This window comes from Azolla caroliniana, unplaced genomic scaffold (genome assembly GCF_043228905.1).
Source record: "Azolla caroliniana isolate FFs.n. ecotype wild unplaced genomic scaffold, voAzoCaro1.0.p SCAF_20, whole genome shotgun sequence".
Taxonomy (NCBI): domain Eukaryota; kingdom Viridiplantae; phylum Streptophyta; class Polypodiopsida; order Salviniales; family Salviniaceae; genus Azolla; species Azolla caroliniana.
This window is the reverse complement of record NW_028230455.1, coordinates 3528904-3556126: the sequence shown is the minus strand read 5'-3', so window position 1 is coordinate 3556126 and position 27223 is coordinate 3528904. Positions and strand designations below refer to the sequence as shown.

At 40.4% G+C, this 27223-nt stretch overlaps 3 protein-coding genes across 3 annotated transcripts; 1 reads left to right on the top strand and 2 right to left on the bottom strand.

Annotated features, from left to right (window-relative positions):
- The first annotated feature begins 13 nt into the window (after window positions 1–13).
- Window positions 14–2631, top strand: LOC147850815 (uncharacterized). Its single transcript, XM_087335934.1, has 2 exons — window positions 14–1594; window positions 1625–2631. The coding sequence occupies exons 1-2, from the start codon at window positions 29–31 to the stop codon at window positions 2342–2344; spliced, it is 2286 nt and encodes a 761-aa protein (XP_087192060.1). The 5' UTR covers window positions 14–28; the 3' UTR covers window positions 2345–2631.
- Window positions 2632–5951: 3320 nt separating this feature from the next.
- HDA08 (histone deacetylase 8) lies at window positions 5952–8097 on the bottom strand. The gene is made up of 3 exons (XM_087336076.1): window positions 7668–8097; window positions 6912–7501; window positions 5952–6428 (listed from the first exon to the last, which is right to left on the bottom strand). The coding sequence occupies exons 1-3, from the start codon at window positions 7915–7917 to the stop codon at window positions 6123–6125; spliced, it is 1146 nt and encodes a 381-aa protein (XP_087192202.1). The 5' UTR covers window positions 7918–8097; the 3' UTR covers window positions 5952–6122.
- Window positions 8098–15053: 6956 nt separating this feature from the next.
- Window positions 15054–22927, bottom strand: LOC147850813 (peroxidase 29-like). Its single transcript, XM_087335942.1, has 3 exons — window positions 22651–22927; window positions 20782–21139; window positions 15054–15691 (listed from the first exon to the last, which is right to left on the bottom strand). Exons 1-3 carry the CDS (start codon window positions 22900–22902, stop codon window positions 15303–15305), a joined length of 999 nt encoding a protein of 332 aa, XP_087192068.1. The 5' UTR covers window positions 22903–22927; the 3' UTR covers window positions 15054–15302.
- Window positions 22928–27223: the final 4296 nt, after the last annotated feature.

Genomic DNA, 27223 nt, shown 5'->3' with positions numbered 1-27223 from the left:
TCGGGATAACCTCCATGGTTTCTTAGCTATGGAGGTTCCCCATAATGGGTCGTCTTCTTCAGATCAACAGAATTGTAGTGTGATTCATCGTCACTGTCTTGCTCCTCAGTCGAAGCCAGGGCTATTCGACAGATCAGATGGAGCGAGGAAAAGCTATGGAGACACAGAGTATTCTTCTTCTTCTTCTCCTTCTGCTTTTCTTAGAGCTCAATATACTAGTGGCCGTGATTCACAATCTGTAACTATGCTAACTCAAGCTTTCAAGAGTAGCCATAATGGGTGCTTTGAGGAGGAGGAGGAGGAGAAGAAGAAGAAGAAGAAGAAGAAGAAGACTGTGATTAGTGCTAATCCTCCCGAAAAGAAGAGTTGGATTAGTGCAAATCCACCCGAGAAGAAGACTATGATTAGTGCTAACCCCCCTGGCGACAAGAAGAGTGTGATTAGTGCTAATCTTCCAGAGAGGAAGCGGATGAAGGGAATGTTTAGTGGTGAGATTAGTGCTACTAATCCTCCTCCATGTAATACAAGTGCTCGGATTTGTAGGTTTTGTAATCGAGAATTCCCATCAGGCCGAGCTTTAGGCGGACACATGAGAATCCATGGCGCCTTAAGCAGCAATAACAATCAAGCAATGGTCACTAATCAGGAGGATGCATTAGCTCTCCACAAGTCTCCAAAGCCATGGCTTAATCACTACAATCCACCACTTAACAACCCTCCTCCTCCTCCGACCTTTAACCATAACCCTAACCCTAACCCTAACAGGATCGGTACAGTTTCGCAAGGCGTGATGAACCGGATTAAGTCTGAGGAATCCACGGTAAGATTAGACAATGAGATTGATGCTAATGATGATGATGATGATGATGATGATGATGACAGAGAATTGAAAGCACTTGAAGAATGGGGTGAATCCATGGACATAAGTAGAAGAAGGCAAGAAGAAGAGGGATCATCACCGGGCCTCGGCCTTAATCAGGACGGCCCGGCTTCCCGGTTCCGGTGCTCGGAATGTGGTAAGGTTTTCGGGTCGTGTAAAGCTCTCTTCGGCCACATGAGATCTCATCCCGAGAGAGAATGGAGAGGCATACATAAGCCAGATCAAGCACAAGATCAACTCGAGCAAGCCCTAGAGCATAAGAAGCCCCAAGAAGAAGAAGAAGAAGAAGAAGAAGAAGAAGAGGAAGGGAAGCTTGAAGGAGAAGACATGGGAGTATTAGTAAGGGTTGGTACTCGGACACGGACCCGAGCTGCTTCGAATCTATGGCCATCCACTAGGAAGCGATCGAGGAGGATGAATCCAGGTATGAATTCCAACAATGCCCCTAGAGGTAGCCCTAGTTTTATCATTGGTACCACCCCATCGGATTATGGCCCCGGTCTCACTTCCGAGACCACTACTTCCAGCGATGATCTTAGTACCAAGGACCAAGAAGACCTCCATGACATGGCCAATTGCCTTGTCTTACTCTCTAATGGAGGAAACCATGTGGTCGGCACAAGTGGGGATGATGTCGAAACGGAGATTACAACACAAGAGTCGAGCTTGACTAATAGGAAGCTTAATGCCATCGATTCTTCTTCTTCAACGACTGTTGAGTACTCCGAGGAGGAGGAGGAGGAGGAGGAGGAGGATGAGGAGGAGGAGGAGGAGGACCCCGAGCTAGAGCTAAATGATGATGCTGAGCTCGAAGCCGAGCTCAAAGCCGAGGCCGGGAGGGTTAAGTATGAATGTAGTACTTGCAAGAAGTGCTTTAAGTCTCATCAAGCACTTGGAGGGCATAGGGCAAGCCATAGGAAAACTAAAGGATGCTTTGCAAGAGCCAGTAACTACTTTGTTAGGCAGGTGCATGACAAGGTTGTGAAAGATGACGAACTAACTAGTGTCCCATTGCCGAGGCGGCGTGGGATGATTGAATCTACAATGCAAGCCACACCTAATTTGTCACATGATCAACAACATCAAGAAAGTAAAGTGATTTCCAATTCTAGGAATGTGAAAGGTCATGAATGCTCCATTTGCCACAAGGTCTTCGCGTCCGGGCAAGCTCTTGGTGGACATAAGAGATGCCATTGGAATGGTGAGAAGCTTCCAGAAGCTTCGAGTGTCGCTTCAAGCAACAATAATGATGGCAATAGTTGCATCAAGCAATATTGTTCAAGAGCGCAAAAACAAGAACAAGGTTTTCTTCCCGGAGAATCGTCTAATAAAAGTCTCAAATCTCGCACCGATCGGAAGGTGGATGGAATGATAGATCTCAACTTGCCGGCTTCCTTAGATGAAGATGATGAAATTGGCTACAACAATGGCCTCTTATGTACATACAACCTCATCAAAGTGTGAGGATACCTTTTGTAAGGTTATTTATAAAGGGATGTCCACCCCTTGTTGACAAACACACACACACACGCACACACACACACACATACACACACATACACAAATCTTTGTAAGGTTATTTATGTGAGGGACAGAACCCTTTGGTTCACACACACAAACACGTCACCGCAGAACAATTTGGCAATGTATAGGGTCTTGTAAGTGATAAACATTTGTGCTCCCATATGGGAATAACAATAATCCAATGAAGCTACTCTATAACATTATAGATGGAACTTCTATTTTTTCAAGTGGTCCAAAGTGTTTATTCTAGAGGCTCCCATGTGTGTTCTAAGTTTGCTAAGTGTGTGCTAAAACCTTCAAAATGTAAAAACTAAATTAGCAAGTGTTGTCCCTCATAGCTACCTATTTTTTCAACAATTCAAACAACTTTATCCAAGTGTTTGAACTCATGAGGGCTATGTTTGGATAGCTATGAGGTGAAGCTTCGAACGGTTAACAAAACTTAATCAAATGTTCTCGTGGCTATTTTTGGTTAAATACGCTCTTGAAGTGGCGAGAGTGGGATGGATACTTCTGATTGTCTTGGGCTAAGTTGGGTTAATATTTGCTACAAAATTCATAAGTTCTAAATGAATATTTTCATGGATGATGAAATCATCTTGGTTTGGACAACATATATAGAATCGATGCTTCTATTCATAAAATAAAGGATATGCCTATATAGTTGATATATTCCAAGCAATGGAGAGTGGGAAATATGTTGTGCTCACTTTGCTTCTAGTACGTAGAGAGACAATATTGCAAGAAAGGAGAAATATGTTGTTTTGTGTTGAACATTCTTTTCACCATGCAAGGCCTAAAAGTAGTGGAATCGGCAAGGGTTGTAGGGCCAAGCAAATTTCTCTAAGAAGGGTTCCCATTTCATTTGAGCACATATACACTACCTCTTGGTGCAACTATTTATGAATTGTGGTGCTACCGTAGTCGACCAAGGGTAAAAGGCCCCTTTGATTCTATTTTGGTGGGGGTTGCTTTTACTTTAGTCTTTACAAGTATTTTGGTCCCACGAGTCTATATCACATGCACACAGATATCAATTCAATGGTAACGTTTCTAACCATGACCCAATTGGATAGGTCTTATATACATACGTTTTCAAGGTTTTACCTAGCCATACTTCTTCTAAATCTTTAAGGTATCAATGTAAATTTAAGGCCAATGAATGAAAAATGCATGGTCCTAGGAGCCACAAAAATCAAAATCATGGATTTTGCATGTTGGGATTTTGGAGCTTCAATAAAAGGAATGATAGGCATCAAAATCATTGACATAACTAGAATGGCATTCTTCTCTAATAAGGTTGTAAGAGGGATTTTACGTTTACTACTTGCACATAATGGGATGCCATTTAAATGTTAAAATGGATTTTATAATCCGCAAACTCATTCTCAACACGAGTAAATTCAAGTAATAAACACTTGGATTTTGTTGATGTTTAATAATTGTTTTATAGAACCATGTCTTCTTTTTTCCTAGGTTCACGAAGTTTTATGTGGTTTCATTGTATTATGGAATGCACCTATGAACATTCTATAAGTATCTATTTGCTCAAGTTTTAGCATGCATTATCTCCCTTTCTTGAGTCAGGGGGCATCCACATAAGACGGAACTATCGCGTCCCTTTATGGATTTGTACATAATCGTCTCATTTGTAAAATTTTATAACTAATGGAAGGAGTTTTTTTTTGGAAAAAGAAAAAAAACTTTCCATCACATAATTTTAGAAACACTATTCCTAAGCAAAATACAAGGTTATCTCCATCCATCCACAACTTATTTCGTTTCTAGGTAGTTGTCAAGTCGAACATCCAAATTATCAAGTCTTCAAATGGCTTTAGAATATCCCATTGAGACCACCAAATCTGGGTCACAATATATAAAAACTATATGGGAAAATATATTCTCAAACTCAACCTTAATCATAACACTCAAGCCAAATGTTTGCTTAATGCTTGCATAAAGAAAAAGTGAACTATAGTTTGGTAATGAGATCGATTAAAGTTGTTTAGTAGTGGTGACATTATAGGATTTGTATAGTTAAGCTTCTTTCTAGCCTTTCTTAGGTTAAAGAATATCAATTAGGTTTTTGACCTTTGATCCCTTAGCTTCTCGCATTATTTAGACACACAATTGGTTGAACTCAACATACAGACAAACAATTCTTTATGAAATCATCATATTAATGGTGGAAAACATCATAATGAGGTGATAATTTACAATGTGCTAGATTAGGAACACTTGAAAATAGGCATAAATGTGCTTTGTCAATGTGCCTTGGCCACCCAAAAGTACCCAACAAACAATGCACCTACAATTGGCCAAACAAAAGATGAAACACGTGATTAGGTTGTCGAACCTTCAATGGGCTAAAGGAAGCAAGAGACAATATTCATGTAACTTCGGTTTCAAGAGATTTATGAGATATGGGCCCCCGTTAACTAACTGTAACAAAAAATCCTTGAAAACTCGACTAATGACCCACCATTCTCGCATGAATAAAAGAGAGCACAAATATCATATCATGAACTCGACCCAAAGATGGCAAAAGAATAATAATAAAATAAAACAAGTAATGCTCATCATGATTTAGTTTTATATTGGAGTTTCTACTCAAATGCTACAAGGATACTTCCAACTAAAAATTTCTCATAGCTACAAATGATATGCCCTTTGAAGCCCCAACCATCAATCAATGCTACCTATCTTATACTATGCTAGTTGTGGGTAGTAGTGGGGTTCGAACCCACGTGCACTTGTGTGTGCAAGCAATCTTAAGTCGCTCCCCTTAACCACTCGGACAAACTAGCTTATCAAAATTAAAATAATGTTCGTTTTCAAGGAAGAATGTAACTACTCCCAATTCTAAAGAAATAAAGAAATGAGCATGCTCCAAATCGAAACTTGTTCACAACGATCAAACCTTAATGAATGATCCCATGAAAATAAAGGTTGTAACGTCAATATATAACCCAACATTTGGTAGAGGCGATGTGCTTTTCAATTTCATTTGAGACTTTTTCTTGTTTACATGAAGAAAAGGGTGAGCTTTTTGTAAAGCAAATATAAAGTGACATTTTGGCCGCAGCCTAAATATGTGCACTTTTTGAACATTTATGAGACCTTATTAAGTTTACATGAACAAAAGGTCGGGTTTTCATGATTTCCCGACTATATAAAAACATAATAAAAAAAAGGAGCTCCCTCATGACTCATTATTGTGTATTAAGCAACAAGGAGCTATGATTATTGACGCAACATAAGTGTTATTAACTATCGACAAGTAGAATATTTAAGCAGGGAAAAATGCAAGGTGAGTTTGAAAATCGAGCACAAGACGCAAGATAAAACTGTATATGACAAGATGATGTAGGGCAATGGGCATTGTCACGAATAAAGTGATTACGTGAGTAGAATGAACAACTCTCATATTCAAATAAAAACAAGAATTCATGCCTTTCACATGGGTAGGATTGCAATGTGTTATTAGTGTGCAAAGTGATCTTGATCATCTACTTTTAGACTACATTTCATACATCACATAAGAGCATAACATTGAATGTCCATTCCGTTTAATGCATTAAGTGAACTTCAATCACCAGTACAAAAATCCAATCAAGGAAGCTCGATGTCCTTGAATTCAACTAAACCACTACATAATTCATCGAAATAAACTTGGTAAGTCATTCCTAACAAAAACATCTAAAATGAGTAGGGTGGACTAGTGGGTTACATTTGGATCCATGCAAATTTTGGTCCACTCGATCTTTATATTAGATATAGCGGCCACGGATAACTCATGATCTTCGGGATAGTAAGCCATGGGGTCATGGAGAAGAGGTGATGGAAGCTTCAATATACCCTCCAATGTAGCATGCAAGCAATAGGCCGAATAAGTGAGATGGTAACCACCCTCTTGCACAAGTAACACTCGCCCATCACTATATAAGTCTGCTTGATTGCGAATAATTTGACCGAGTCGACGATACCCCCCCATTGTTAAGCATTGTCTCCCATTAGGATCAAACTGTAGAAAAAGAATATTCGAAGGAAGGACTCATAAATAATATGCATAACCAAAGTTGATGTGGGGCTTTGTAACTTTTTCTGGGGGCCTTTTTTTGCACACCCATAAATATGTAACCATAGCATGTGAGTTCATGGAAAGTTGTCTCTTTACTAGCTAACTAAGCCCTACACTATTTATATCCACCATTTCAAGGGGTTGTACACAACTAGTGACCTTCATGAAAAAACTCCCATAGTATTTGGGCATTCAAGTCACGTTATCGAGAATGCTTATATCATATATGTATGTATACATGACCCCGAAAGACTCAAAACACATGGTGTATAGATTTCGCGGATCTCCATGGACAACATAGAAGTAGACGATTGTGCACAATGATTTGTTTCTGATATGGCAAAGAGAGAGAGAGAGAGAGAGAGAGAGAGAGAGAGAGAGAGAGAGAGAGCACTATTCACATTAGGAATGGACAAAAAGACATACCGCGCTCGAGTCTTGGCCGATCACCATCACGATGAGCTCGGGTTTGAATCTTGCTAGTGCGGGGACAACCAACTCCCGCATCGCGAGCTCGTATCCCATGTCCCCGGTACCATTGGGCAATGGGACATTCATGTTAAACCCGAGCCCTTTACCCATCCCGGCCTCATCGACGCGCCCGGTTTGAGGGTGCGAACGGCCCCACGACCCATGGTTCATGTGTAGGGATATTGTCAACACATCATCTCGTTGGTAGAAGCCTTCTGCCGTGCCATTCCCATAGTGCACATCGAAATCCACGACCGCGACCCGCTTTATGCGGTAACTAGATATCGCGAGCTCAATGGCCAAGCCGGCATTGTTGAGGAAGCAATAGCCATCGGCATGGGTCGGTTGGGCGTGATGCCCGGGCGGCCGGACAAGGGCATATGCAAGCTTGCTTTGTCCGTCGAGTATGCTTCTCATGGCATCGAGCGTAGTACCCGCGGCTAGAAGGGCGGTGTCCCATGACCCCACCACGAATCTCGTACCCGAGCAAAACTCGCTTGGGACATCAGCATTAGAGTCGGCCATGATTAATTCATCGATATAGTCTAGAGTTCAAAATTTGGCATCAATTACAGAAGGGGATGTCTTTAGAGAAACAAATGTACATAAAAGGATCTATGATGATAAAAAAAGAGAGGAAATATTGGCTAAGCATGTTAATGAAGGGATCATCCCCCCCACCCCCCCTCTAGTGACATTTACTTCACTAACCTTGGGTGTGGAAAGAGAGGAGATCTTGTATGTGGGCGGGTGTCCCTTCCTTCCACTCGATGTGCGGTGAGATTGGTCCTTTCAACAGTATAGAACGCATGTTCCGTATTCTTTCACCGTTCTCCGGGTGTGGTTCCAACACATCTAGGAACTTTGGATCCAGGAAAGTATCGAAAACCCCTCTCCCTAGGTCATGCTTCTTCACCATGTCTTCATGCCAAAACACAACTACCCTATCCACATCCCCCATCTCTTGGCCCTTCTCCAAACAACTTCCTCCTCTAAAGCTACTATTATAAGGTTAAGGAAAGCTTACATATACATACATCCTTGTTACTAAACAAGACGTATCCAACTTATATACACATTTGTATTGCTTCAAATGTCCTCTTGGCTACTTACAATGGGCAAAACACACACTCAATTTATGTTAGATCGTAGTCACTTAGCTTCGCTGTTCTCTTGGGTAGAACATTAGCTCGTTTTTTGTGCTTGCTTTTTATGTTAGACTAGTAGTTCCTTTAATTTGTGCTCAATGTATCTAGTCTTTAGAACATCCATACGAGAGTTTGTTGTCCCTTACAACTTTCAACTTTATATAAGTTTACCTTTACCAGATGCAAAATTGCATCTTCGGGTTTTCATGAACAAAAGCAATATGTGATCATACATTTGGATATCTTTTAATTGACATAGAAATTATTTTTAGGGATGCAAGACTGAAATGAGCACATTGGTTTCAACTTCTCATCATTTGATCGAGTTTGAATAAGGGAGATGCTAAATCTCCCATCTAAGTCTAAGGTACCCCCATTCCCATCATGATTTTTAAATGGGCATCATCCATATTTCTTTAATACAAAAGAAATTATTATTCTTTGTTCATATATACATAGGTTGTATCACACCTAAATAATGAGACACGAGACTCACTAAAAATAGAAGATAAGTGGTACTAACATATAATATTATGCAAAAGTTCCTCTCTTAAGGACCAAAACTCGGGTGCAGCAGCAGGTGCAGTAGAGCGGCGCGCCAATCCCCGGCGGAGGTTTGCGGTGTGGGCGTCTCACCAGGAGACCCGCCCGGCACAGCAGAGCAGCGGCGCAGGAGGGCTGACTCGCGCCTGTAGGCTGCGGAGCAGGAGCTTGAGCCGGAGCCAGAGCAGGGGCCGAGAGACGACTCTTTGTGACACTAAAGGATCACAAGCGCAGGAGCAGGAGCAAGAGCTGGAGCCGGAGCGCCTCTCCTCCCCGCCGCTGCTGCATCACCCTCCTCAGTTTCGTGAGGAGGCCATCCTTTAGGGTTTCCTCTCACACCTCCCCCACTGTTCGAGGAGGAGCAGGTTTTGAGGAGGGAACATCGCCATTGTCGAACACATTGCACCAACAGGCCCCTCGATCGATAACGGACAAAACATCTCCGATAACGGGGGTCCTGTTGAGATTATTTTCAACAACGAAGAGATGCTTCTACTTGAGAAAGAGATAGAGCGCCTTGAGCGAATTGCGGTCATATGCCGAGTGATGGGATCACGACCAAACAGAGGGTTGTTGCGAGATATGTTGCAAGCTCAATTTCATTCACAACTCCGTGGTATAAAAGAAGTCCAACCGCTTGGTAAAGGCTTCTATCAAATCATACTAGAAGACACGGAGTCTGCAACGAACCTCATAGCACTTTCCCCTTGCCAGGTCCGTAATACATGGTTGTTCATGCGTAAATGGACACATGGTTTTAACCCAGAGAAAGCCGCACAACAGGATGACTCCATGAAAAAGGTAACAATGTTGTTTCCTGGACTATCCTTAGAATACAACATGCTACTTCCTACTATTGGCAACTCCTTTGGGATGATGTTGGACGAGGAACTAACGCTAACAGACAGACTAAAGAAGCACCTAGGCCCTCCCTCTATCCGCCTCTTGGTGCAGGACATCAATAAACTTCCCTCCAAGATCCTCATTCCCGGGAAAAACGGAATGCGAATTGAACAATGCATAGAAGTGATTGGCGCACCGGGGCAATGTTTTGCATGCAAAAAACTTGGTCATTTAAAAAAGAATTGCCCCACAAGACGTATTAAAGATCCTACAAAGGAGACTTTGGAAGGCCAGGATACCATAAGACATCAAAAGCCTCCCCCACCACGACCCAACAAGGCTGTGATGGAATGGCGAGTGGTGGAAAAAACCCATGTCCTTCGGAAATCATCACCGGCACAAAATCCTCCATCGCCTATGAGCCCCAATCACTTTGATCTACTACAAGAGCTCCCCTCCACAGATGAGCATTCCCCTAGTTCTTTCGTAAGCCCAAAGGAACGACCTAAGGTGACACCAAGCACCCAAGAGAAAGTTCTCGTTAAAGCTTACAAAACAGGGAAACGCAGACGAATAAGTCATGTAAAGACCCTAATAAGGAGCTTGAGTGGAACGACACCCAATGCAGAAGAAGCAACCCAAGGCAAAAGTGTGAATGTCACGCCTCAAATCATAGTCATCCTGGACACAAATGAGTGTGCTTCCTCTAGCCAAGACCTTGAACCACACCCACAAAACGCCTTGAAATGGCTAGGTATAGGGCCCAAGGCAGTGGAAAAAATAAGGGTACATGTATCAGCGATGCACAATAACGGAGTTCCGACGACCTCAATCTCCTTTCCACTCTTGCTTTCGACTCAGGAAGATTGGTCGAAATCCAAGATTAAAGATATGTTATGTAACCAAGCAGCGTGCTTTGTAGCACAAATAAGAGATGAAGAGCTCATGAATGAACTAAAGCAACATTGGCATAACACTGAATTCTGGTGCACCATGGATGAAGAGGACCCCCATCTTTGCCACATCCACTTGCGGACTATCATAAACACCCAACTAACTCCAAGCTTTGTCTATTTATATGAGAAGCATGAAGGGGCGATTGAAGCACACAAGATAGCCCACAAACTCCACTCATGGATGTGGACTACTATTCCATCCCTGGAAATGTCTGGATGTCTAAATGGTGAGTGCTCCCCACTCACGACCTGTTGTACAAAGCACCAGGCACAACTGGCAACCTCCCACCCCATTCCATGAGTATGAAGATTATAACATGGAACGTGCAAGGACTCAGAAGTAGACTAGACCAACAAAATAGATGGAAACTGAGAAGGGATCTTGAAGAACATTTACTAGGGAGTGGTGTTGACATCATCATGTTGCAGGAACACCACCTCGATAGCACACAGTTAAAGGAAGTCGGAGACCTTCTACCTGGATCATGGCGAACGATTTGGGAGCCAACAATTGGGGAGAATGGAAATCATGGTGGTATTTGCACTCTGATTCGGGAACATCTAGCCCAGGGATTAATACACCAAGAATCACTTATACTTGGTAGGGCACATTTTTGCACGCTGACCATCCAAGGGAAACGATGGAACTTCATGAATGTTTATGCTCCAAACAACAGAACAGAAAGAGCAACATTCTGGGACCGCATCCGCCTACAAGTAGTGGGTGCAGAAGAGTAGTGCATTGGAGGGGATTTTAATATGATCGAATCCATTCTTGATAGCTCCAACAACAACCCCATAGTCCTACAAGGAAGGGAACGCAAACAATGGGAGAAGCTATGTGTCCACCTTAACCTGCGAGACATCTGGCATTCTGCCAACTTCCAACGAAAAAGGGACTCTCTCCTATTCTCTTGCTCAGACGGGCGGAATAGTGGACCCACCCTATCTCGCATTGACCGCATTTATGTGGGGGAGGCTTTAGAAGCGAAGGGAGGGTGGTGTCGCATAACTCCAGGCACGACTTTTTCTGACCATTACCCGGTAGCTGTCATTTTCAATTGCACCGAAAATGGGGCCCATTCTAGACTCGCATCCCACACACTATTTACACACTTATAGACGTGACGGACCAACTATCCAACCAATGGTCATTACCCGTCAATGGCTCATCAGCATCAGACAAACTTTTAGCTAAATTAACAAGATCCTCTACTCTCCTACATGAGATTGTCAAGACCAGACGCAAGGATGCTCAGGAGAAGTGACAGAGGACAAAACGGGGACTAATAGCCTTACAACGCCTCCAACAGAGATACCCATCCTGTAGTTGGATCGCAGGACAAGTCGCCACGGCCAAAGAGGAACTTAGCATGGCAGAAAAGGCAATATATGACATGGAGTTTCATGGCAGCATGGCGCGATGGATTCGAGTAGGGGACAAAACCACAAAGGAATTCTTCCGCTCCAAAGGCCCGAGGCACGCTAGAACTGTGATGCGTAGCCTCAACCGGGAGGATGGAACAACCACTAAGGATGGCGACGAAATGAGGAATATTGCCACAAGGTATTATAGCTGCCTACTTACCGAAGACATGATAGCTACAGAGGAAGACATAAGCGATGATATTATCCTCCAAAGCATACCTGAGAAAGTCACACCGGAAATGAATACATGGCTTGTGCGTCTCATTGAGATATGGGAGGCCCTCACTGATTTAGATGCTGAGAGCTGCCCCGGAATTGACGGTCTCACCCCGCACTTTTTCACATGCCGTTGGGGCACTATTAAAGAAGACCTCCTACAGGCATATGAGGAGATCATCACCTCTGGAAGCATGCCGGAGGAATTTGGACAGGGGATGATACATCTCATTCCTAAAAGTGGTGGGAATGCCAACAACATTCACAAATGGCGGCCCATTACTCTTCTCAATATTGTCTATAAGTTGCTCGCAAAAATCGTGGCACGCCGTTTAACTCCACTTCTTCCTCAACTCATTCATCCGTCACAAACAGGTTTCGTTAGAAATCGGAGCATCCTAGACAACCTCTTCTCATTTTGGGAAGCAGTAGCCCTTGCCAAGCAGACCAACAAGAAGGTAGTGGTGGTGCTACTAGATTTTGACAAAGCCTATGATAGGGTATGCTGGAACTTTCTAGAAAGTGTGATGAGGAAACTCGGCTTTCAAGAGACATGGATCAAAGGCATTGCAGGATTTTATAGGAATGGCAGCAGTTGTGTTTCGCTGGCAGGTGAAAGGGGCCCCTTTTTTCGAATATCCCGCTCTGTACGGTAGGGATGTCCACTAGCTCCATCCTTATTTCTATTATACGCCGAAGCACTCTCTTGCTTTCTCAACTCGCGGCATCTCAACCTACTTGGTCTTCCCATACCTCATTCTTACCAAGGCATCCTGGATATAGAATTTGCAGATGACACAACAGTCTACCTGCAAGGGGACCTGGACAACCTCCAAAAGCTAGAAAGTGGGCTAGTTTTATTTTGCAAGTGATCCAACGCCATGATCAATTGGCACAAATCCTGTGCAATATGGCTTTCTCAGGAAACACATCCGGCATGGCACCCTCACCCCGCTTTCAAGTGGATCAATCAAGGAGCGAGCACCAAATATTTGGGCTTCCAAATTGGCTTCAACATACCGCCGGAGACTATGATTGCACCTGTTATCCTCTCCATTCGACAAAAGTTGATACATTGGAGCTCTAAAAAATTGTCGCTAGCAGGTCGCATCATAGTGGCAAATCAGGTACTCCTCGCAACAGCATGGTACAATCTATCATGCTGGACAATCTCCAAGGAAAGTATACATCAGATTCAACGACTGGTCCGCAACTACATTTGGTCTGGTAAGGAAGACCATGTAGCTCGCGCCAAGGTGGCGTGGCCTATTCTCACAATGAAAGGCTTACTGGCCAAATTTGTGGTGCGAGGACTCCAACCAGGAAATGATTGTTGGAAAATGCTACTGAGGTTACGTTTCGCTTACTTTAAGCCACGAAAAGGGGTCAATTGGGCCCCCCAAATGGGATGGATTCTAAACATGGATCTCAAACCTAGTTTCTCCCGCCATTTGGAGGACAGATTCAGTGCATCCATGTGGAAGGCATGGTGTGACATTCGTCGGGGGCTCCAGTGTGATCAACCGAGATCCGAACCTGCCTGGCTCAGTCAACGTATCCTATGGAACCCATGTCTCAAGGATGAATCTAATCAACTACTGGGATCACGTAAGAGGTTGTCATGGGGATACATTGCAGAAGGTCCAGGCAAAAGTATTGAATGTTGGCGACGGTTTATATCAATGCCACTACAAGATCAAGCGAACATACTCCATGGAATCAGGGGCGGATGGACTATGAGATCGGAAATCATTAACGCGCTACTGATTAGGGACTCTGCTACTCAAAGGACGACAATGGAGAAATGGATAGGCCATGAGGAGGAGGGCTCTCTGATCCCGAGAGGTAGGGGATCACCAGACGTGCTTGAAGGCCATGAAGTGAGAGACACTGAGACACCCACATAGAATAACGCCATTTGAGTACTCGCGTACACTGGTCATAAATGGGTTGTAGATCCTGATCCGATCAAAGTACAACCCGATTGGCATATATGTACTCATGAAAACACATGGTTGCGTAAGGTCAGTTGGGACCCTTTGCAATGGACATGGCGTGATCCCTACGCGGGGCAAGGAAGCAAACCCATCCCTTTCTTCCAATTCACAACTAGATTGGGTCGCCACATTCTAGCTGCTCAAGCCGCCCGAGAACCGGCTGCTGCAAAGGTCTGGCGCACATTGCAAGTTCCCTCCGCAATAATCACCAAGTTTTGGCAGAAAATCTGGAAGCAACAACACGCGAGGCGAATTACCACTTTCCAATGGCTGTTAATACATAAGTCCCTACCGGTGGGAGCATGGCAACGTGGGAACCTTAACTCTCCTAATTGTGTAGAGTGCTCACATTCAGTAGAATCCATATGACACGCTCTGTGGGACTGCCCAACGTCCCATAGAACATGGTGGGGGGTTGGCCGCTTGTTGCAATTATGCCAGGTGCAAGGTTCAATCAAGTGGGGAAATATATGTTGGCTATCATGGCAGGCTGCAATTGGCCGATACGAGCATCAGGAGGAGGGGATGACTTTGGTGATAAAAGCACAAGAGGTTCTTTTCTCCTCCAGCGACAATGTCCACTATTTTCCTCTTAATGACAAATCTCAAGAGGTGTTGGAATTGGTCAGCCCAATAACCCTTTGGATTCTATGGAAACAACGATGTAGGCGAGTCTTCTCCAACCAAACCACCCATCCAACAAGGTTACTGCAAGAGATATGGAGTGAAATTGTAGCCACTCTGAAGAGCCAATATGATGGCCTTAAAGGTGGCTCCGAGGGAGTTGAAAGACAACGCATAGCCTTCATCCAACAATGGTCGTCCTCTCCCTTTCTTGAGTCAGTGGGCTTCCACATTAGATGGAACTATCGCGTCCCTTTAGGGATTTGTACATAATCGCCTCATTTGTAAAATCTTATAACTAATGGAAGGAGTTTTTTTTGGAAAAAAGAAAAAGAAAAAGAAAAAAGAAGAAGATAAGTGGTACTAGACATAGGCATACAAAGTTACAAACGTACAATTTATATTTGAACAACAAACATTCCAAATGATGTTAGAGGTTGTTGGTGAAAACATTGTTAGAGGGGCTTGATGATAAATCCATTCACAAACATTAATTGATGCTAAATTTGAATTTCACATACTGTGATAGAAAATTGAATTGCTTGAAACTTTTGGATCATATCCAATACACCCATTTTCCATGGCAATGGTTTAATTAACAAAGTGACAATGTTGACGAATTTCCCCTTGATTTCCACTAGAGACATTTGTGAGAGAGAGCTTTATGAAAGCAGAAGAGAAGGCTTGGTAAAATGCGTTTGGGTTTGAATTGAAATTGTTTACAATGGGGCTTGTAATGGGATTTGTTGCCACATCGGAATCAACTTGGAAAACACCCCTAAGAGCTAGAGATTGGGTGAAGTACTGAGTGTCAAAAACGAATGGAGTGGGATCATTAGAAATTATTGTTTCTGGGTTGTACTCCGTAGGGCATCTCAATCTCAATAAATTATAAAAGAGGAAACCCATGTTCTTATCTTTTTGTGGGTAGAGTCTATCTACAACACTCGAGCAATGTCCCACTCCAAGTGTATGTGCCCCTATACAATCAAATTCTTGGAGTTAGACATCCAATATACAATAAAACTTACTAAACATTGATTTATTTATTTATTCCCAAAAATAAACATTGATTTTAATATGCATTAATATTTATGAGAAAAGAAACTCATTGGCGAGAGTAAACAACTTACTATAAGTCTCACCACTTTTAATACTATACTTGTTTTATGCTAGACATTGTGGCTTATAGAGGATAATGTGACTACGATGTGTGCGCTTTGATCTTGGGAACAAAGTGCACACTTCGGGATTTTTGTGTGCAAAGTTTCTATCTGCATTGTTCAAGAAAGTGCAAGCCCCACAACCGCCCTATTCACTCCATAACTATGATCAGACCCCCCACAACCACTCTAATCACTCCCACTCTAATGTAGAAGTAATTCAAGATGAAAACATGGAATATGTCAATGCATATACAAATGAATAAGAAAAACTTAATCAAATTCTCCTTGAAGAGATTGATGAAGTTATAAGACAAAGCTTCTAACACCAATGGACCACTTGCATATGATGAGATGCAAGCAATGCATGCATGCTTAAGGGAAACAATGTAATTTGATTTGACGTCATTTTGTCATGAAACAATGTAATCTTTTTTATCCATAGATGTAAGCCTCCAAAAAAAAGTGCTTAACAGAATGGTGCACTTAAATGGACGCACACTTAACCAAAAGTTTATTATATGTAGAATTGTCTTGAAATTTTGATGTTTTCACAATGCATGAATCATTATCTGTTTTAAATTTTGAAGCAAAGGAGTCAAATGTGAGACGTGAACCTTACTCTGTTTTTGAACTTAACCAAAAATTGATTAAAGCTTGTGAGGATGACATAACACACAAATTAAAAAATATGAAAACAAAGAAAAGCTTTTGTAGGATATGAGGCGATCCAGGACACCCTTGACATACATAACAAACACTCAATACACTCAATACCCTTGATATTTGAAAAGCAATTGTTGGGAAATACCCTTGACATACATACGGAACCTCAATACACAACAACACCCTTGATATAAAAAAAATATGCTCAATATAAGAAAGATGTATGGATACATGAAAAGTAGTACCCTAGATATTTCGAAAGTACACTTATGTCATATACGTTCACAAAATAGGACTTGGTTTGAAAGAAAGGAAGTCATCGCATGCCTTAAACTTGCTCTTTGTATGAGTAAGGGTGTCTAGGCAATGGGCTCTATGAAGAACATGAAAAATGTAGGGGTCTTTTATTAACTCAAAGAATTGGAATAGTGGATAGAAGTTAAGTGTAGAATTCGCCGAAGCACTCTCTAGCTTTCTCAACTTGTGACAACTAAACCTACATGGTCTTCGTGTGTCCCATTCTCACCAAAGCCTCTTGGATATAGAATTCGCAGATGACACCGCAGTCTACCTACAAGGGGACTTGGAAAATCTACAAAAGCTAGAAAGTGGTTTAGACGTATTTTGCAAGAGATTCAAAGCCATGATCAATTGGCACAAATCCTGTGCAATATGGTTTTCTCCTGACGCACATCCTGCATGGCACCCCCATCCCGCGTTCAAGTGGATCAATCAAGGAGCGAGCGCCAAATATTTGGGTTTCCAAATTGGGTTCAACATACCTCCGGAGACTATGATTGCACATGTTATCCTCTCCATTCGACAAAAGTTGATACATTGGAGCTCTAAAAAATTGTCGCTAGCAGGTCGCATCATAGTGGCAAATCAGGTACTCCTCGCAACAGCATGGTACAATCTATCATGCTGGACAATCTCCAAGGAAAGTATACATCAGATTCAACGACTGGTCCGCAACTACATTTGGTCTGGTAAGGAAGACCATGCAACTCGAGCCAAGGTGGTGTGGCCTATACTCACATCACCTAAGTTGAGAGGGGGATTGGGTCTTATTAATCCCCTCTCACAATCAAAAGCCCTACTCACCAAATTTGTGGTGCGAGGACTCCAACCAGGGAATGATTGCTGGAAAATGTTGTTGCGGTTACGTTTCGCTTACTTTACGCCAAAAAAGGGGACAATTGGGACCCCTAAACTGGATGGATTCTAAACATGGAGCTCAAACCTAGTTTCTCCCACCAATTGGAGGATAAATTCAGTGCATCCATGTGGAAGGCATGGTGTGACATTAAACGAGGGCTCAAGTGCGATCAACCAAACTCTAAACCTGCTTGGCTCAATCAACGTATCCTATGGAACCCATGTATCAGAGATGAATCTAATCAACTAATTGGATCAAGTAAGGGGTTGTCATGGGGATACATTGCGGAAGGTTCAGGAAAAAGTATAGAATGTTGGAGACGGTTTATGTCATTGCCAATACAAGACCAAGCCAACATACTTCATGGAATCAGGGGCGGATGAGCTATGAGATATGAAATCATTAACGCTTTACTAATTAGGGAAGTTGCTAATCAAAGGACGACAATAGGGAAATGGATAAGCTATGAGGAGGAGGGCTCTTTGCTCCCAAGAGGTAGGGAAACACTAGACAGGATCGCAAGCTCTGAATTGCAAGACAATGAGACACCAACACAAAATAAGACAATTCAAGTACTAGTGTATACTGGGCATAAATGGATTGTAGATCCTGATCCTATCAAAGTACAACCAGATTGGCACATATGTACTCATGAAAACACATGGCTACGTAAGGTTATTTAGGACCCTTTGCAATGGACATGGCATGATCCTTACGCGGGGCAAGGAAGCAAACCCATCCCTTTCTTCCAATTCACAACTAGATTGGGTCGTCATATTCTAGTTGCTCAAATTGCCCGAGAGCCGGCTGTTGCAAAGGTCTGGCACACATATCATGTTCCTCACACAATTATCATCAAGTTTTGGAAAAAAATCTAGAAACAACAACACGCACGGCGAATCACCACCTTCCAATGGCTATTAATTCATAGGTCACTACTAGTTGGTGCATGGCAGCATGGGAACCTTAACTCTCCTAATTGTGTAGCGTGCCCAAATGCAATAGAATCAATCTGACACGCTCTATGGGACTGCCCAGAGTCCCATCGAATATGGAAGGGGGTTGGCCGCTTATTGCAATTATGCCAGATGTAAGGCTTAATTAAGTGGTGCAATATATGTTGGCTATCATGGCAGGCCCCAATTGACAAATACAAGCATCAGGAGGAGGGGATGGTTTTGGTGATAAAAGCACAAGAGGTTTTTTTCTCCACCATCAACAATGTCCACTCAACTCCTATCAATGTCAATAACTCTTTGGACTCTATGGAAACAACGGTGTAGACGGGTCTTCTCCCACCAAACCGCGCAACCAATAGTGTTAATGCAAAAGATATGGAGCGAAGTTGTAGCCACTCTAAAAAGCCAATATGATGGCCTCAAGGGCGACTCTGATGGAGTTGAAAGACAACGACTAGCCTTCATCCTACAATGGTCGACCTCCCCCTTTATTGAGTCGGTGGGCATCCACATAAGATGGACCTATCGCGTCCCCATAGGGATTTGTATATATTAATCTCATATGTAAAATTTTATAACTAATGGATGAAGTTTTTTTTGGAAAAGAAGAAGAAGAAGTTAAGTGTAGAATTAACTCTTTAGCTTATTTAGAAAGGGGCATCACACCTTGATAGTTTCAAAAACCTACACGATTCCTCTTTATTTCACGTAATCCCCTAATAGGTTTTCGTTATTTTCCCAAAACACAATAATTAATACCCCAAATAAGAAGAAAAGATAATGAATTAACCATATAATAGCTACAATAATGAAAATAATGTTGAGAAGAAAGGAATGAGATGACTGGTTAATTGCTTACATAGCAATCACACAATATTACTTTGTAGGGAGGTTTGACCAAGAGCATATAGGGAAATAACGAAAAAATAAGAGCATTGTAGGAATCAACAAAATACATAGGGGTATTTAGAGAGCTTTAGCCTTTGTCCATCTCATATATATATGTCGTATGGGTATATTCAAAGTTTTTTCTTAACATAGTTGATTTTTTTTCTAGACAAATAGCATTCGAAAAATTATGATGTTCTTTCTAGAGACATAAAATGGAGGGGGTAACACTGCAAAATATCTGCAAGTGTGAGGGGGAGCAAGTTGCCACCATCTAGTTGTAAATCATATCCATATATACCCCTAGATAAAAGGAAGTAAGAGTTCAAATATTGAAATCTAGATATTGAGTGTTGTTCTTTACCCCAACCCCAAATGAAAAGTAAAGAGTTCAAATCTTGAATTTACCATTTTACTAAGACACAAAGACATTTGTTACTAATTTTATTCTAACACCCCCTCCCTATAGAAAGCTAATAGCTTAAATCTTTTGTTTTTCCATTTTACAAAAAACTAATACTCTATCAGTGTCTTATTCTTTCCCTGGTAATATTACCAATGGATCATTTCATGTTTCCCACTATAGATGAAGAGGGTTTGTAATTGTATAACATTGTTGGCTATCATACTCGTCTTTTTTATTAGCCCATTGACCACATATATCTTCGGGTGTTATGAGCTTGTTGGGGTCATATTTTTGGTCCTCTATTTGTCTGGTAGTCTATTTCCATAATTAATACATTATTCTTTACGGAGAGAGAGAGAGAGAGAGAGTATTCTTGCCTATTGGCAATCCGACATGTTCCACAACCCGTGCAGTTAGTGAGTGACCATACTCCATGGTGAAACCCAAGTAGTGTTTTTCACACACATTTATTAATATAATTGTGTGTTTGAGAGAGAGTGTGTGTGAGTGAGTGAGTGCATAATGACTTAGCACTAGGGTAAGCTAATTACGAAGAGAGAGAGAGAGAGAGAGAGAGAGAGAGAGAGAGAGAGAGAGAGAGAGAGAGAGTGTGTGTGTGTAATGACTTACCACTAGGGTAAGCTAATTACGAAAAGAGAGAGAGAGATGTCTTTCCTATTGGCAATTCAACATGTTTCACTACCCACGTAATGTAGTTAGTGGGTGACCATACTCCATTGTCACACCCATTGTAAGTAGTGTTTTTTACACACATTTATTAATATAATTATGTGTTTTCACCAAAAGAGAGAGAGAGAGAGAGAGATACCTAGTATTGCAACACTTTCCTCGAGGGTCATTCCTTTAGAAGTAAAAATTTGGTAAAATTCATTGAAACCACTTGTAGAAGGTGGGAGTTGTTTAGTGGCTTGATAGTTACTAGCGATGATTGCATCACGCCTGCCTAATGGCACATCTCGTATTAAAGGCCCCCCACTAACTTGCACAGCCTCTCGTGCAGCCAACACCACAATATCCGCACATGACACTGTGCCTGGACATGCCAACTCAAGAGCCTCTTTAATGTGATCAATCAACCAAAGGCCTCTGATACCAAAGTTGGCTGGAGATTCTCTCTCTGACACTATTCCTTGTTGCGAGTCAAGCAAGATTGATGCATCACATCCCTGCACATTTCACTTCTTCAAAATTAAAATCGATACATTTTGCAAGAGTATTTATGCGAAGAACATGTACTACTCTCATCCCCTCCCCCTGACCTTTTTGTATAAATCTGTCACTTATCACTATCTATCTCTATAGCACATTTTTGGTCTCTTGCTAACCATCTTTTTGTATTTGCTAAATTTACATCTATGTGAACACATCTAATTAAGCTTTTATGCATGGCAAAAGAAGTTAACAAGATATTTTTTACTTGCATTGTAAATGTTTCTTGACTTCCTTTAATGGCACCATCATGTTCACTTTATTGTGTATGCGTCTAGTTTCTCTCGTGTGTTGGATGTTTCTCTTTGACGACATCATTGATTTAGTAATGCAATCAAATTCACTTGTCATCTTTCCAAAATTTCTTCACGAGCTCTAGACATTAAATCCAATAAATTTTTTATTAATATGTTTTGAACAATGTGCAGTTTGGGGTCATTAGGGGATTATCCATCATCGTTTTGCATAACACACAATCTTTCTTTCTCAATAGAAACACATTTGCTCTCTTATAATAGTGCAATTTGGGCACATTGGGGGATAATCCATCATCATTTGCATAACACTTACGATTTTTCTTTCCCAATAGAAACACATTTGCTCTCTTATATTTACAAAAACTTTATCGATGGCTCTCTTTCCGAGACATGAACCTTTTTGGAATACAAAGTATGCTCTTTAACTATAGACACACCTCGCCAGGTATTTCATTCAAGTACAATACATTTAGTTGTCACACCATGAATTTCTCAAAAGGGACAATGTAGTTCAGATGTCTTCTATTTATCTCATGTCTATTACTCTATGATAAAGTTTTAGCGATGACATTAAATGTATATAAAAAACAAGCTTGTTCCCTCTCTCCCTCTCTCTCTCAATTAGCGGGACGTTATGTCCTAGTAATAAGCCATTTATTTAGTAAGACATGCACCCAAATTTTTAGGGGTTACACATAATTATATATAGGTGAGTCTGACCTTATAGATCTAGCTTAGTTACTAAAATCTTGTTGCATGCAACCCAAACATTTTGCAAGGTAATATGGTGAATTTGTTTCTCTCTCTCTCTCTCTCTCTCTCTCTCTCACACACACACACACACACACACACACACACAATCTTAACACTCTTCTTCCTCTTCATTGAATCACTCTATCAAATCTCACGAAACTCCTTCACCTGCAACATCACCGATCCACTATGAAACATTCATGAATCATAATCTCCCATTAAAATGATGTCTTCATGGATGTGAATAGATCCTTTAAATGTATCTCTTAGTCTTTTGCACTTAACGGTTTCTTGTTTAAACACACATAAAATCTTTAACATGCACACCATCATCATCATCTCTCTCTCTATGCACATACACATAGAGCAAACACTTACAAATGTGTATAGACATTATAATGTAACATACACATATGACTTCATACATGTACATGCTATAGCAAGCACACAATTTTTACCTGAACTTGGCAATCATGGAAGAAGAGACGAAGCAAAGCCGCTGGAATGGTGGGGTTGACAAGCACATCTGTAGCTATGACACTATGCACAATGAGCTCAACATTTGGGCATGACTTGGCATAAAAACTTGTGCTCAATTGGGCATGACAATGAGCAATTTGTTGGGCACAATGTATCCACAATAACAAACAAATGATGGTGCCACTGAATAGGTTATTAAGATTAACGAGATTAACACATAATAGTTTCATCTTTCTTGCTCTCTCTCTCTCTCTCTCTCTCCTACCTCTTTGGTATATGGTGTGTGGGTGTGGGTGTATTTTCTTTATATATGGAGTTTCAAGTACTTTTTTTTACCAACGACTACCGCTGCATATAATAATGAAAATTGTGAAAGAGAGTTACTACATTATATATTTTTATTCAAACACTTTAACCTTTTGTAGTCCAATGCTTGGTTCACATGTCACTCCATATACCTTTTATGTAATGCAATGTATATCTCATCATGCATATGCCCGTGGTACACATTGTTTATTTCCTCCTCTTCTTACCCCTTTAAAATCTCCTCTATAAATTAAAACCATATCTACTTCTTTTTATTAAGCCCAAATGAAAATAAGACATTTCTTTCAGTTTGTTGGGGATAAGGGCTGTGTGTGGTTTTTTTGTTGGTTTTGGAGTTGTTCATCTGTCTTGTATATACTGATCCCATTGTGGATTTGAGTTGAACTTTGTTGTATTCGGTTTGCTAACTAATGCGAAGTAGTGTTTTTTTGGGGAAAAAAACCTAGACATTTGTTTTTAGCTCAATTGGCAATTTTGTCCCATCAAGTTCATGTATTCAACCTTGCTAACGGTGTTTAAGGATGTTGAAGAGGTGATCGTGCATTTAACCCATAGTAAGGTTGTCTATTAATCTCAATGGAAACCAAGAGTGTTGTATTACGACTTCAGTGTAGTCACTAGCCCTACCTTAGGCATCCCTATGCTTGCAATTGAGCTAACGACTTTGTGCATGGCCAACTTCCGTAGTGTGATGGGATAATGTTCAACACCTAGAAAAAACATGATGATGAGAATATATGTGCATTTGAACCTAAAACATTGGCTTGATAGCCTAATATCTTATATGATAGGGCAATCAGGATGCAAGAAAACAATTTGATAAAGACATGCTAGTCTAACCATTCTTCTATTACACATCACGAAGTAGGTTGGTAGCAATGACACACAAATGTACCCTAGGGACATGAATATTTATCATAACTCCATATTATCAAACCATTGCTGATTTTAATGAGCAAACCAAAATCGAATTTAGAAGAAGTTATTGTAACCACACACACACACACACACACACACTCTCTCTCTCTCTCTAATATATTGAAAAATGACTAGGCCTATCCCATTGTCATTTGCAATTATTGGGATTTGGGATTAAACGTGGAACAAAATTGACAATGATTGGGGTTTTTCACTAGGACATTAATGAATAACTTGGTTTGCCCAAAATGTTTAGCTCTTATAACATGTGTTCTCTTATTTTATTCTCTTCTCGAACAAAGTGGTTATGGAATAATATTAGAGTAAGTTGTCTTTTTCATGTATACCTTCCACGCATATGGGGTTTTATTATGGAGTATTCCTATACAAAAACGACTTTTTGCTTGCTCATGATCAAAATTAAGGATTTTACAACCTCGCAAGTAGATAAGTTTTCATATTATTCAAGTCCAAAGAAAAACTCTACAAGATGGGCGTCATAAAAAAAAAGTGTTTAATTTTTTTTCCAAAACGTTGTAAAAGAGACATTTGTGTTATGTTTCAGCACATACAATACACACACACACACATATAGAGAGAGAGATATTATTGTCCTCCAATTATCTACCTTTGGAGGACACTAACAAATGCATGAGTCAAATCATGTACAATTTGTTCTCCAGGCAACTTTAGAACAAAACAATAAGATATAAAAAACATTGGTAATAATAAGGATGGAGAAAGTTGTCTTTAACCACATTTTGTGGCAAACCTAAAAGGATGACCATTGAGGAGTTGAAAGTTACTACTAATAAAGATGATTCCAAGGGACCATTTGGGCATTAATATCATTCTTAACATATGTACAAGAGACATGTGAATCAAATGTAAGTTTAACTTTGACATACACTACGTAATTTGAGCACACATGTTCTCAAGATTTTACTCATTGGAGGATAATTAAGGAACATCAATGATGATGGAGGCTACTAAATGATCGGTTGCAAAAGAATTTGGAAGGAAATCCTAATGTGTCGGTGAACCTAATTCATCGATCCAAATAGGAAAATGATGTAAGAAGTCTTGTTTCTGAATTGATTTGCCTATGAATGGTTTATCACTAATAATTGTACTTGTGTGATCGGAAGGGAGTTGATGAAAAGAAAACACACCTATAGATATTATGCATCAACATATCCACTTGGTTGAGGGATATTGAGAAAAACGACTTCAAGTATATTTCACAAAAACTATCATATTTTCATCTATATGAATGATATATCATATAATGCATCAATCAACACTATATACAAAAGATTTCTCTAATATAAAAGGAAAGACATTCTAAAGTGGTTGACATTAAAGGTCGCCTTATCATTCATTAGCTACATCAACTCATGTATCTTTAGCTACATCGACTCATGTATCTTTAGCTACATCTACTCATATATCTATATCAACACATCCACATGATGATATATATACGTACTAAAGGTATTATAGTTGCCTATATAATGCTATGTTCTATTAGGCTCTTCTTGCATTTGGGCTTTCAATGCATCTATATTGTTATTAAAGTTTTCAACTGTTTTATTGTTTTATCTGAAGCATGATGAGAATTTGTTGGAATCATTTGCTTCTCTCGATAATGACCCTCTAAAGATACAATACCACTTGCAAACCCGACAACTTTCTCATTGACTCCAAATGTGATACAAACACTTCAGACTAGAGACCCGAGGTTAAAATATTACTCTGATCTAGGTGGTGCCTTTGAGTATGATTTGACAAAATTGTCAAAAGAAAATTAAAGTGCCAATATTCACACTAAATGAGGGGTGAAATTTACTACGTTTGTGGAGGTATAGTTTGAACCTAGTCATTGAAATGAATACTCTTGACACAAATATTGATAACTCATGTAATATCTTGGACGCTATCTAGCATGTTCACAATGAGTGCACCAATGATAAGCTAATTGTTGAAGAAATCTGTTGGACAAAATGACAAACATTGTTGAGATGCAAGAAATTTTAATGAACTAATTTGATCATTACCTATGTCAATTGAATCTCTTTGAAGTAATACATTACTTTCTCCCTTACGTCAATCCCTTGTATTTTAAAAGCATAATTACTACTAGTATGCTTTTCTACCCTCACAAATTCACACTTCCTATTGCCAACAATGTTAAAGCTTGAGGCAATTCTTTGTAGTTAACAATGTTAATTATTTACCACGCATTCATAATGTTAAAATATATGTCTATACATTTTGAATTTTGAATTCCTATCCATTTGCGAACAATGAACAAGTAGTTCAAAAAATCACAATTGTGTAAACCCCCCCAAAAAATCATAACCATGTAAAATCACTCTCTCCATGGCCAACAAAAATCAATGAGCAAGATAACAATTTGAATTTAAAGGAAATTGTGCAAGAGAATAAAACCTATGAAGAGAAGAAAGTTCTTGATGATGCACTACAAGATAATTAGTGCTTACCCCATTCTTATACCTTAGTCCTCCTGATCCTTCATTAACCCCCGTGAAACCCATCATCAACCAATGTTTTGTAAGCCAACTCCTCCCAACCCTTCACCAATCCTCCTAAACCCCATCACCTACATACACATATACTACTTGGCTTCTATGAAAACCTCTTGGTTTCTACTTATGCAAGCTATATACTAGAGTTGGTATTAAGTGTAAAGAAAATATGCTTCCTTCCCCCATTGAGGCGTTACCTATGAAAACTAGATATCAAACTTCAAAAATTGTTTTGGAATGTGGCATACATTTTTCCCACTTCTCATTGGCTTTATCTCCCCACTTCACTAGGACGTGTCTAAAAACAAAATGCCTCATTCTTTTGTTGCTAGAATTGAAGAATATTTTTGGTTGATACGGAACTCAAAAAACATATAGACGCAATGAGTTTGTCTATTTCAGCCAACATTTTCCTCAATTGATTGACTAAAACTATGGATGAATATTTGAAGTCACCAAGAAAGTTCACTTGTAATGTCACCATTTCAAATAATATTGGGCAATATAAAAGGGTCACAATACCTTGTAGATTACTTTGAGATTGCATATGTTGAGGATGTCAAAGGTGTTTGTGTCGTCTCAACATGCACACCACCAAGTGCATGTCGTTTGAGAGACAAATTTCTACCTCCTTGTTCATGTCATGAGCCAAGGCATTCGGATATGTCATGAACCATGCAGGACTGGTTGTCAATCACTCTCACTCGCACTTCCTTGTGTTAATAAAGACACTAGAAGAACTTAGAATGTAACATAC

What these genes read in the sequence shown, in the direction of transcription:
- LOC147850815 (XM_087335934.1), top strand. Translation starts at nt 29, where the DNA reads ATGGAGGTTCCCCATAATGGGTCGTCTTCTTCAGATCAACAGAATTGT. An exon ending in ATTCTTCTTCTTCAACGACT is followed by an intron (nt 1,595 to 1,624) that starts GTTGAGTACTCC and finishes GAGGAGGAGGAG; the next exon opens with GAGGAGGAGGATGAGGAGGA.
- HDA08 (XM_087336076.1), bottom strand. Translation starts at nt 7,917, where the DNA reads ATGGGGGATGTGGATAGGGTAGTTGTGTTTTGGCATGAAGACATGGTG. An exon ending in CCTCTCTTTCCACACCCAAG is followed by an intron (nt 7,502 to 7,667) that starts GTTAGTGAAGTA and finishes TTTGAACTCTAG; the next exon opens with ACTATATCGATGAATTAATC. An exon ending in TCGGCCAAGACTCGAGCGCG is followed by an intron (nt 6,429 to 6,911) that starts GTATGTCTTTTT and finishes CTTTTTCTACAG; the next exon opens with TTTGATCCTAATGGGAGACA.
- LOC147850813 (XM_087335942.1), bottom strand. Translation starts at nt 22,902, where the DNA reads ATGAAACTATTATGTGTTAATCTCGTTAATCTTAATAACCTATTCAGT. An exon ending in TCCATGATTGCCAAGTTCAG is followed by an intron (nt 21,140 to 22,650) that starts GTAAAAATTGTG and finishes TGAAATGTGCAG; the next exon opens with GGATGTGATGCATCAATCTT. An exon ending in GGAAAGTGTTGCAATACTAG is followed by an intron (nt 15,692 to 20,781) that starts GTATCTCTCTCT and finishes TTGATTGTATAG; the next exon opens with GGGCACATACACTTGGAGTG.